Here is a 10,774-nt window from a genome sequence, read left to right on the forward strand (position 1 = left end):
ACAAACGTAGCTATTACAGCTTGAGTTAGTAGTTTCTAGCTGAGTATTAATGTAAAAGCTGTTGGGTATAACTTTAAAATATCAACAAAAGGTACATTATCAAAACCATTACAGCAACATAGTGAAGCAAACACAAAAACACAAACATACACTGCTAAAAATAGTAATAATAATTCGAGCAACTCTTCTCTTGTTTATGATGCCATTTCCAATTATAAGTTTACAGATTTTTTCAATTTCCTAAGTGCTGTATATATTTATTTCATAATGCCTTTATTTTCTAGATCTCAGGGGGTGCCATTGCAATCTGTACAATAACAATAAAGAAGAATACTGTTAGAAAATAAGAAATAATAACGACGCATATAGGTACCAGCAGCTTTATTGTCTCTGGTTGATGCGTAAATCTGGTTTATGTCTCTTGCTCATTGTAACACTACCATAATATTCCTGTCAGTATATGGTTATGTGCAAAATACAGCTTGTGCTCTGCACTCTATAATGTTGAAGACAGAGAAGGTAAAAGTGAAGCTAAAATGACTCATCAAATGTCTGCTCAATTAATAAAATATATGTGTTATGTCACTTACTGAACATGATGTTACATTTAGCATTGAAGCATTTAGCAGACACTTTTATCCAAAGCAACTTAAAAAAAAGAGAGGAATAAGCTACATAGAAGTAATCTTGGAAAGAAATCCACTTGATAGGAACAGTGGTCTGACAGAGGGTGAGGGTGCCAAGGTGGATTCAAGTGCAGGGAGGAGGTAAATGGTAAGTGCTAGGGCAGAAGAAGCTCTTGGAAGAGCCGGGTCTTCAAAACACCTGTTCTGCTAGCACTCAGTAGGTCATTCCACCAGCGTGGAACGACACATGAAAAGAGTCTGGATCGCCTAGTGCGTGGTTTTGGCACCGGATGAACGGAGTAGAGGGGTAACATAAGCCTTTAGGAGAGCATTTAAGTAGACATGGGAGAAGAACCATGAAGCACTTTGTAGGCTAGCATCAGTGATTTGAAGTTGACACGGGCGGCTAAGGGTAGCCAGTGGAGCTCAATGAACAGAGGGGTGACATGTACCCTTTTAGGGTTGATTGAAGACCAGGCACGCCGGCGCGTTCTGGACCATCTGTAGTGGTTTCACAGCACAGGTGTGGAGACCTGTTAGCGGCGCACTGCTGTAGTTAAGGAGGGAGACGACCAAAGCGTCGGAGGTGCCAAGGTGGATTCAAGTGAAGGGAGGAGGTAAAAGGTAAGTGCTAGGGCAGAAGAAGCTCTTGTAAGAGCCGGGTCTCCAAGAGCTCCTGTTCTGCTAGCACTCGGTAGGTCATTCCACCAGCGTGGAACGACACATGAAAAGAGTCTGGATCGCCTAGTGCGTGGTTTTGGCACCGGATGAACGGAGTAGAGGGGTAACATAAGCCTTTAGGAGAGCATTTAAGTAGACATGGGAGCAGAACCAAAACATTGTAGGCTAGCATCAGTGATTTGAAGTTGACGCGGGCGGCTAAGGGTAGCCAGTTGAGCTCAATGAACAGAGGGGTGACATGTACCCTTTAATGGTTGATTGAAGACCAGGCACACCGGCGCGTTCTGGACCATCTGTAGTGGTTTCACAGCACAGTGTGGAGGCCTGTTAGCAGGGCACTGCTGTAGGTAAGGAGGGAGATGACCAAAGCGTCGGAGGTGCCAAGGTGGATTCAAGTGCAGGGAGGAGGTAAAAGGTAAGTGCTAGGGCAGAAGAAGCTCATGGAAGAGCCGGGTCTTCAAGAGCTCCTGTTCTGTTAGCACTCGGTAAGTCATTCCACCAGCGTGGAACGACACATGAAAAGAGTCTGGATCGGAGTCTGGAGACCAGGCACGCCGGCGCGTTCTGGACCATCTGTAGTGGTTTCACAGCACAGGTGGGGAGGTCTGTTAGCGGGGCACTGCTGTAGTTAAGGCGGGAGACGACCAAAGCCTGTACTAGGAGCTGGGGAGCCCATTGAGTTAGTCATCAATCATGACACCCAAGTTTGTCGCTATCTTGGAAGGATCCAGAGATAGGGAGTAAATATTAATGCAAAGAATTATAATTCCTACAAAGCATGTAAATCCCAGACAGTAGGGGGCACCCAGAGTTGAACTCTTGATCTGCAGTCAAACACTATACTCCCTGTAGAGAGTGAGAGAGAAGAGAGTGCATGTTGTGAAACAGCATCCTTTCTATCACAGAGACTGAAGGATCACATGTCAAGCACAAACAAAACAAACAAAACAAAACAAAAATGTAATGCAAAACTAAAAAAAAAAAGACAATCATTTGGAAGAGAATTTTCTGCACCTAAGACAAAAACCCGCTGGGACTTTACCCTCATCAATTTCCCCTGAGCTTTCCACCGCAGTGTATATGAGAATAGAGAATAAATCAAATGATGGATGATTCCAGGGGTGTTTTTGCAGGTTGGAAAAATCCCTTCTCTTTATGTCAGGAAATTATATATGCAAATGGAATCCTTGGCATGAAGATGAATGGTATTATAAAACCCGAGCAATCATATGGAAGCTTCAATTTTATTGAAAAACAAAACCAAAATCATAACTGCCTGCCAGAAATCTAGCTGGGTAATCTATTTGGCAGCTTATGAAGTTATCAAACTGGTCAAATCAATCTGGATTGTTGTCACCAGGAGATGGTGGTGATTTATATATGAATAAATACAAAGATATTTTAAATAAACATGTATACAGTTGTAAGTATTTACAATAAAACTACATTTACTACTTTCAGCAGGACTATGGTTGCTCATTAGACTGTGTCCTTTAACTGGAGACATTATCAAAGCACAGGTCTGTGGTACAAATATAGCAGGGATGTTGTACACAGACACAGGAAACAGCCTCCTCTTGTGTTAAAAAGGAAGAGTCACAGCATCTATTACATTTCTGAATAATCATTATCTTAAAAAGAAAAACTCAAACTATTTTGACAGTTTTAATCACACCTGGGTTTTATATTAACTCCCATTTTTAATTCAAAACTTTATTGGCTCATGTATTTCATTTATTCTTTAAGAGCTCACTTTAATTTTTACGTTTTTTTAATTAATTTAATTTCTTGTTATTGTTATTATTACTATTATTATTACCGTTCTTATTATTACTATTATTATATTTGTATTATTATTACTATTATTTGTGTTATTAGTACATTATTATTGTTATTTCGCTGTTATATGACGCCACCCCTCCTTTGACTCAAAGCAGCTTGTGATTGGCTTGTTTTCAGATGTGGGCGGGTCAACACGAGCGCTTTGGTCACCTGATTCCTGACAGCAGAACGTAAACAGGAGTTGTTTTGATCTGTCACAGAATCAGGCGACTGTGTTCGTGATTCCGCAGCCCGCCCGTGTCACCGTGAAACAAACCATTTCACCACGAACGCTTCTTTTGTTTGGGCAAAACGCAATTCGGCTCGCTCGGTCGAGCCGTTTTAGGGTTTTAAAAGTCTAAAAAAAACTGTTTTTGGAGCGCGTTACGTCAGCGTAACGCACCGTGGTTACCGAGCTAGCTCGTGTTTCCAGATATTAACATTAGCTGACAATTTAGCGGCGTTTGAATGCTAATATATTGTTTAAAAGCTCCGTTTATTTAGTCGCGTTGTCATCGTGTTTTAGCTTTAACTACCCAGCTTTAGCCGCAAGCCTGTCCCTGCTCCATCAGTGACAGATTGACAAACATGTGAAGAGGTAGCGATGTTTGCACCGGAGACATAAGCGCGGTCATGCCTCAACACCAGTGTCTGTCCATGGCTGACGGTGGAGAGCTGCGTCGAGTGGTGGGACGCGCCGGCCCCTCGGACTGTCCGGGCCGGCGAACCTACCGAAGTTCAGCCCATTTCCGCAGCCTGCTGGACGGCCTGCTGGCGCTCAGACAAGGCGGCGTCCTGTTCGATGTGGTGCTGCTGGTGGAAGCGCGACCTATCCAAGCCCACCGTATACTGCTGGCAGCCTCCTGCGATTATTTTAGGTAAATGAATGAAACAGCTCAATATTCCCAATAAGTTTCCATCATCGGTATTATTGTGATTGGAGGGTCACAATAATGCACGTGAATACAGTCTATCTGCCCATTTGTTTATTTGTGATACACCATCAGCAAAGACTTTCCACCACTCTTCCTCCTTGTTTCTGCATATATCATTTACAGTATATACACACCAGTCGTATTTTGATTTATTTTGATTTAATTTGATTCCTGTGGTTTATTTACACACTGAAGCACAATCTAATCAGTGAGCTCAGGTGTCTCAAACCCTGGTCACGCCATTCATCCCCCTTTTTATCAACTTTGACACATGATCACTGACCATTTTCAGTGATTTTTGTTCTTGTGTTGACTTATCTGCCTGTGCCGTGACATCAGTCCGCCTTTATCTCTTGTACATGACATGAAACCTGGTACCGATGACGTGTGTCCACGTACACAACGGTGTATACAGGACACGGGTGTACTGACTATGTGATGTCATCACACCTATGTATAGGATTGTGCTTTAGATGCTTCTCTTGTGTTCAGCTAAACCAGAGCTCCATTTTTTATTGTCATTATGAGGACATAACGAGATTTTGCAGGCACACAAATAAATAACAAAAGCACTTAAATAAGACACAACAAAATATACAACTTCAAGTAAGAGTAAGGTTTAAAATATAAGACTTCAAGTAAGTACATTTGTTCACACTTAAAAAAGATGTTTCCATACAAAGGTTTAATTGACAAACCTGTTTATTACCAGTTTCAAGTATTAAAATTTAGTTAATACGTAATTTCTTGGGTTAGTTATGCAATTTTAGCTGTTATTTAACCGTCATTTGGTCAAATCTTCATCAGCTGAAAATCTGAACGTGCCACAGAAAAACCCAACGTCGAGAAGACTTGAATTGCTGTGACATTTCGTGTTAATATAAGCTAATAACTTCCTTTCTGTTCGTTTTTCCACCAGGGGAATGTTTGCTGGTGGCCTGCGGGAGACAAAGGAAACAGAGATTCCAATTCATGGTGTTTCCTACATGGCCATGAAAAAAATACTGGACTACATTTACACCTCGGAGATGGAATTAGACCTGGAGAGTGTTCAGGAAGTCCTGATAGCTGCCACACTGGTACAGGTAAGCATTCTTTTTCCTTGTTTTGCTTTAAATGAAGCTGTTTTTAATGTTTTTAATTGTTTGTTTTACAGCTGGAGAACGTGATCGGCTTCTGCTGCGATTTCCTCTTCTCCTGGCTGGACGAGAGCAACATCTTGGAGGTGCATCACCTGGCCGACCTGTACGAACTGCGGCAGCTTAAAGCCATGGTCCACGCCTACATCCTCAGGAACATCCAGACTCTGTCCCGGACGGACGTTTACCGGCAGCTCCCTCAAGACGAGGTCTTCAGAGCGCTGAGCAGTGACGAGCTGGAGGTGAACAGTGAGAACGAGGTGTACGAGGCCGCTCTTCACTACCACTACAGTCCTGAGCAGGTGGAAACTGACCAGGTGTACTTGCAGGTCAGTTCCAAGGTGTGTCTGCATTTTCTTTTGCTCAGTATTTCTAGTGGAAGATAGTTGTAACGTGTTCTTTTACACTCATCTCTCTCTTATTTCAATGACCTAAAAGGACAATCTCAAGATGGTTGATGCTGTGCGCTTCAGCCTGATTGAGAAGCAGGTGTTGCAGAAACTGTGCGACCGTCTGGACCAGTGTCCGCTGAAGGACTCGGTGTCGGCCGCCCTGCGCTACCACGAGCAGGAGATCTGGCAGCCCGTCCTGCAGACTCCTCTCACCCAGCCCCGCTCCACCTTCCACTGCCTCCTGGGCTTCGGCGGGATGTTCTCCTCCAGCTCCCACGCCAACAACGAGCACCTGTTTCAGGTGTTCCACCCGAGCTGGGGCGAATGGAGGACTCTTGATGCGACGCCCGCCCCCCGAATGTCCAACCAGGGCATCGCTGTGCTCAACAACTTTGTTTATCTCATCGGAGGAGACAAGAACACCAACGGGTTTCGTGCCGAGACCCGATGCTGGAGGTGAGAACACAGACCCGCTTTTCCACTACATGGTCCCAGCACAGGTCGACTCTAGACGGTTTGGTTGGTTTTCCATTACAATATAGCTCCTCCTCAATGTGGGTGGAGTCATCACGGCACGGCTGCATGAAACTAGCTGTAAAACTCTACTAGTGACTTGTAAAGCAGTTGTTTTTCGATCAACTGAATCATTAGACTCAGTTAACCGGAGCACAGGCTTGCGATCGCAGGCTTTCAGCAGTGTTGTCGCTAAAAACACCCGAGTCCTCTCTTAAATATTGAGATTTTAGACATTTCCTTTGCTAAATGTTGGAGATGAACGCACTTTTTCAGGATTGTTGAGTCTTTTTAACTGATCTGCAGTTCGGCTTTGTTCGCTTTGATTCTTTTTGTTCGGCATTGTTCGCTTTGATTCTTTTTGTCGGACTTTTGCTCGCAACTCTTCCCGTGACGACTTCACGCATAGTATCGGCTCAGCTCGCTTGGAACCTCGCCAGAGCAGGTACTAAAAAAATCACTGATGGAAAAGCAAAAAAAAAAACGTGCCGCGCTGTCACGAGGCGAGGCGAGGCGAGCTGGGACCATGTAGTGGAAAAGCAGCATTAGCCATTCGACTCTCTCTCCCTCTCCTTCCATTGTTTATGCATGGAACAATCTACTATCTTTTTTTTTTATTATTATATATATAATTATTATTTAATATATATTATTAATTATTTAGTGTACGAAATGTCAGAAAAACAAAAAAAAAAGTCAAAGTGAAAGTTTCCGTTAGTTCTTGTACAGAGGTTCTGGAGTTTGAGTATTTCTTCTCCTCTCAGGTACGACCCTCGTCACAACGCGTGGTGCACGATCCAGTCGCTGCAGCAGCAGCACGCTGACCACTGTGTGTGTGTGGTGGGAGGCCACATTTATGCCATCGGAGGGAGAGACTACAGCAATGAACTGGACTCAGTGGAGCGCTACGACCCGCACACCAACACGTGGGAGTGTGTGTCGCCACTAAAAAGAGAGGTATGTGTGGAAGCCCATTTCTTGATAATAATAAAAAATATCCTCAAAGAGATAAAAAGTCGAAATGATGAGATAAAAAGTTGAAATGATGAGATAAAAGTTGAAATTAAAGTCGAAATTATGAGATAACGTCATAATTATGAGATAAAAAGTCATAATTATGATATCCATAGGATATGAGGCAGAAAAACAACCCTGGGTGTAATACTGATACCAACCACATGGTGCTGCTACGTGTTCACCTGAGGGCAGTAGATTGGACCTTCCTGCTTTTTTAAAACCAGGTATCCCCCATTCTGTGACATTTCTCTCATGCGAGTCCAACCTTCTCTGCAGGTGTATGCACATGCCGGAGCGGTGACGGGTGGTAAGATTTATATAACCTGCGGGCGCAGAGGGATGGCCTACCTCCGAGAGACCTACTGCTTTGACCCCGTGGCAAATCAGTGGACGGCGTGCGCCGATGGCCCAGTGGAGCGCGCCTGGCACGGCATGGCGGGTGTCAACGGATGCGTTTACGTGATTGGGGGAAGCAACGACCAGCGCGGATATCGGCGCGACGTCCTGAAGGTACGATGTCAGGAGCCATGCAGAGGATTTTATAAGCTTTAGTGGCAGAAATTGAATGTGCTACCCATATTTGTGTAAATATCCAACTGAATGTTTTCATGCAGAGGCCGAGAGGAGCCTTTCAACAGATGTTTTCTGTCTCTCTTTAATTTGCTTTCCTTCAGGTGGCGCGCTTTGACCCGTCCGTAAACTCTTGGTCTCTGGTGACCCCGCTTCCCGGCGGACACGGAGAACCCGGCGTCACCGTGCTGGACAATCGCATCTACGTCCTGGGCGGACGCTCTCACGACAAGAGCAACCGGATGAAGTACGTCCACGCGTACAACGCCGACGCGGACGAGTGGGAGAGCGAGACTGAGTTCAAGGACCGCGTGTCCGGCATGGCGGCCTGCGTCGCGCTCATGCCTCCCGCTGTCATCGCCCAGGCCAGGAGCTGGGAGCAGCGCATCAAGGCCTCATGGGAAGACATGGAAGACTCGGAGGACTCGAGCGAGGACTGAAGCGGAGGACATATAAGCACTGGAGACTTTTTAAAAAAAAAAAAGCAGCATGTTAAATCTGTTAAATTTGTTGCAGCAGCATTGGGTGTTTTTTTTGCACGCTGATCACTTTGAGTGCCTCTGAGTGTGATCCACAATCTTTGCACAGCTAACTCCTACACCACTACTGTGACTGTCTGTTGCTGCTCCTTCGTTATTTCCTCTCACTTTTTCTGTTTGTGTGTCATTTTTTTCACAGAGAAACGATTTCCCGTCTCTGGGCAATATAAAATAACGATAATAAGACTACTGGCTATGCAATAACACGGTGTTGTGGGCAACTCTTAGCTGCGTGTGTTGATTATTTCAAGACTCAATGGGATAATAACTGGGATTTTCCGGCAGCTCTCACACGTCTTATGTGAATCTCTATCTAATGAGTAACATTTTTGGGAAGTGAAGACGTTTTTTTTGTGGGTTTCATATGCGTTCGCTTAATTGTTATAGCGAGGAAGTGAACGTGTCCAGATTATAAAATATAGAATAATCCAGTTGATTTATTTATTTATTCTCGTGAGCAAAACTGCAATGATCATCACATCGTCTCAAGTCACTGAAAGACATTTTAACATTGTGCCTTTTTTTGTGTTTACGTGTGAATTTGAATTCATCAATGTGTGTTCAGTCGGATTCTGAGCCTCTGAGATTATTCTATTATTATTATTCACACTTCGTTGCTGTGTGTGTGTGTGTAGGAAGTCTTGATGTCTGTCATCTCAACCAAACCATTTAATTTGCCAAGTCCAGCTATAAGCTTCTGTTTTCCCCCCCTCACTCTTGATTCACAATAACATGTGTGACGACACGGATGAATTCTGTCTTAAGAAGGAACGTGTTGAAACTCGTGTTACACAGGAAGTGCAAATGTTCTCATACTGGATAACTTTTCAAAAATAAATAACATCTCAATAGTTCTTTCTGGACTTTGTCTTGTTCACTGAGGTCACGATAAAAAACACAACTCTTTGCTTCCCTGAAGGTGTTGAAGTTTCCAGCCTTCAGAGACACTCTGACACTGGCACTCGCATTTATAACGTAGGTCACTCCTACTTGTCACATGTGCTGGTGATCACAGTAATTAACCTCCACCTGTTGGGCGGCAGCAAACAATCAAGGGTGATTTTGATCGTTTTTACATGCATAAAAGCAGATTATAGCGGTATAAAAGGATGTAAGGCGAGGTTTTAACCCGAGTAAACACTGTACAACGATACACCAAAGGAGAAAATGAAAAATAAAGCCACAACAAAAACATTTATAACAGAATACTCAAAAGGTGCAGAATGTAGAAAAGGAATAAAACCAAAACATTTCCATACATTGTAATCTAATACTCACCCTCAAGGATGTATTTAAAGGGTTAGGGTCGGATTATTTTCTGGAGCATTTTTTTTTTTGTAACTGTTTTTTAACTTGAACTTTAACTTAAAATCCTCTTCACAATTCGATTAGAACCTTTTAATTAAAGCTAAAGTCACAGAGATGAAAAATTTCCACGACACGGTTTACGTTGCTTTTCCACTTACAAAACAGTACCTCTTCAACGTGGGCGGAGTCACCGCTGCACGGCTGCATGAAACGGTCGTGACTTTATTTACACGCGACACACACAAACGAGTGACTTCTAAAGCAGTTGTAACTGAATCATTAGAATCAGTTCATTAAAAACTATTCGTTCAGTTCTTCGCGAGTATCGACCTCGCCAGAGCAGGTACTGGAAAAATACCAGGTACCAGGTGCTGTGCTAGTGGGAACACGAAATAACCGTGTTGAGTCGAGTCGAGTCGAGTCGGTGGAAACGCTCCAAAAGTTATATCCAAAAAAACTTAGTACCCAAAGTTACCGATGCTGCGCAGCGCTCATGAATCCGTGTTTGTTGCGTGTTCCTGCGCTCTGGAGGCGGAGCTTCGGAGGGAAGTCTGAAGAAAGGGACTTCTTGTACTTTTGAATTAAAAAATGTTTGCTTTTCAAAAGGGGCAAAAATCATCTGAGTGACCATTACGCTGCAATTTGACCTCAAGTGGGCGGGGCCAGTAAAATAACCGCATAATAACCTAGAAACAAGAACTCAAAATTTTTTGTGTAATTTCAACAATATTATGCCAGTTTTACAACGTGGTGCATCTACACAGGCTGAATTTAGCCCTGCATGTTATTTATATAGCATAATAATGTTTTACAAACGTTATTAACCCTGTACCTTTCAACTGTGAATCATGCGCTTGTCCAAGTAAAGTGTCACAACTGAGCCATTCTCCTTATGCTAATTAGACAATTTAAATGAGTAGAAATTCAGCAAACCTTACCTTCTGTCCAAAAGTCACGTTCCCTGTGTTGAGACTATTTATGAATAACAAAAATATGAGCTGTCCAATAGCAGCACACGCTGTTGAATTTAACCTATGGGCATTTAATATATGTTTGCACAGTTAAAAAGGTATTTATCATATGTTTAAAACCTTTTAGAAATCCTTTTTCTATCTATGTTAACATTGAAACATCACCCTTGATTGTTTGCTGCCTCTCAACAGGTGGAGGCTAATTACTGTGATCAGCGGCACATGTGTGAAGTGGGCGTGGCCTAACGTTATAAATGTGAGT

General features: G+C 43.2%; 1 protein-coding gene across 2 annotated transcripts; it reads left to right on the forward strand.

The window, feature by feature from the left end:
- The first annotated feature begins 3,318 nt into the window (after positions 1-3,318).
- Positions 3,319-9,087, forward strand: klhl22 (kelch-like family member 22). Of its 2 annotated transcripts, none has more exons than XM_058637189.1 (7): positions 3,319-4,006; positions 4,983-5,148; positions 5,220-5,543; positions 5,641-6,050; positions 6,872-7,064; positions 7,401-7,634; positions 7,799-9,087. In XM_058637189.1, exons 1-7 carry the CDS (start codon positions 3,762-3,764, stop codon positions 8,132-8,134), a joined length of 1,908 nt encoding a protein of 635 aa, XP_058493172.1. In that variant the 5' UTR covers positions 3,319-3,761; the 3' UTR covers positions 8,135-9,087. The 2 variants fall into 2 exon arrangements, with proteins under 2 accessions (XP_058493172.1, XP_058493174.1); XM_058637191.1 differs by having other exon boundaries at positions 5,220-5,531.
- Positions 9,088-10,774: the final 1,687 nt, after the last annotated feature.

Source organism: Solea solea, chromosome 8, assembly GCF_958295425.1.
Source record: "Solea solea chromosome 8, fSolSol10.1, whole genome shotgun sequence".
In the NCBI taxonomy this organism is placed as follows: Eukaryota; Metazoa; Chordata; class Actinopteri; order Pleuronectiformes; family Soleidae; genus Solea; species Solea solea.

What these genes read in the sequence shown, in the direction of transcription:
- klhl22 (XM_058637189.1), top strand. Translation starts at nt 3,762, where the DNA reads ATGCCTCAACACCAGTGTCTGTCCATGGCTGACGGTGGAGAGCTGCGT. An exon ending in GCCTCCTGCGATTATTTTAG is followed by an intron (nt 4,007 to 4,982) that starts GTAAATGAATGA and finishes TTTTTCCACCAG; the next exon opens with GGGAATGTTTGCTGGTGGCC. An exon ending in TAGCTGCCACACTGGTACAG is followed by an intron (nt 5,149 to 5,219) that starts GTAAGCATTCTT and finishes TTTGTTTTACAG; the next exon opens with CTGGAGAACGTGATCGGCTT.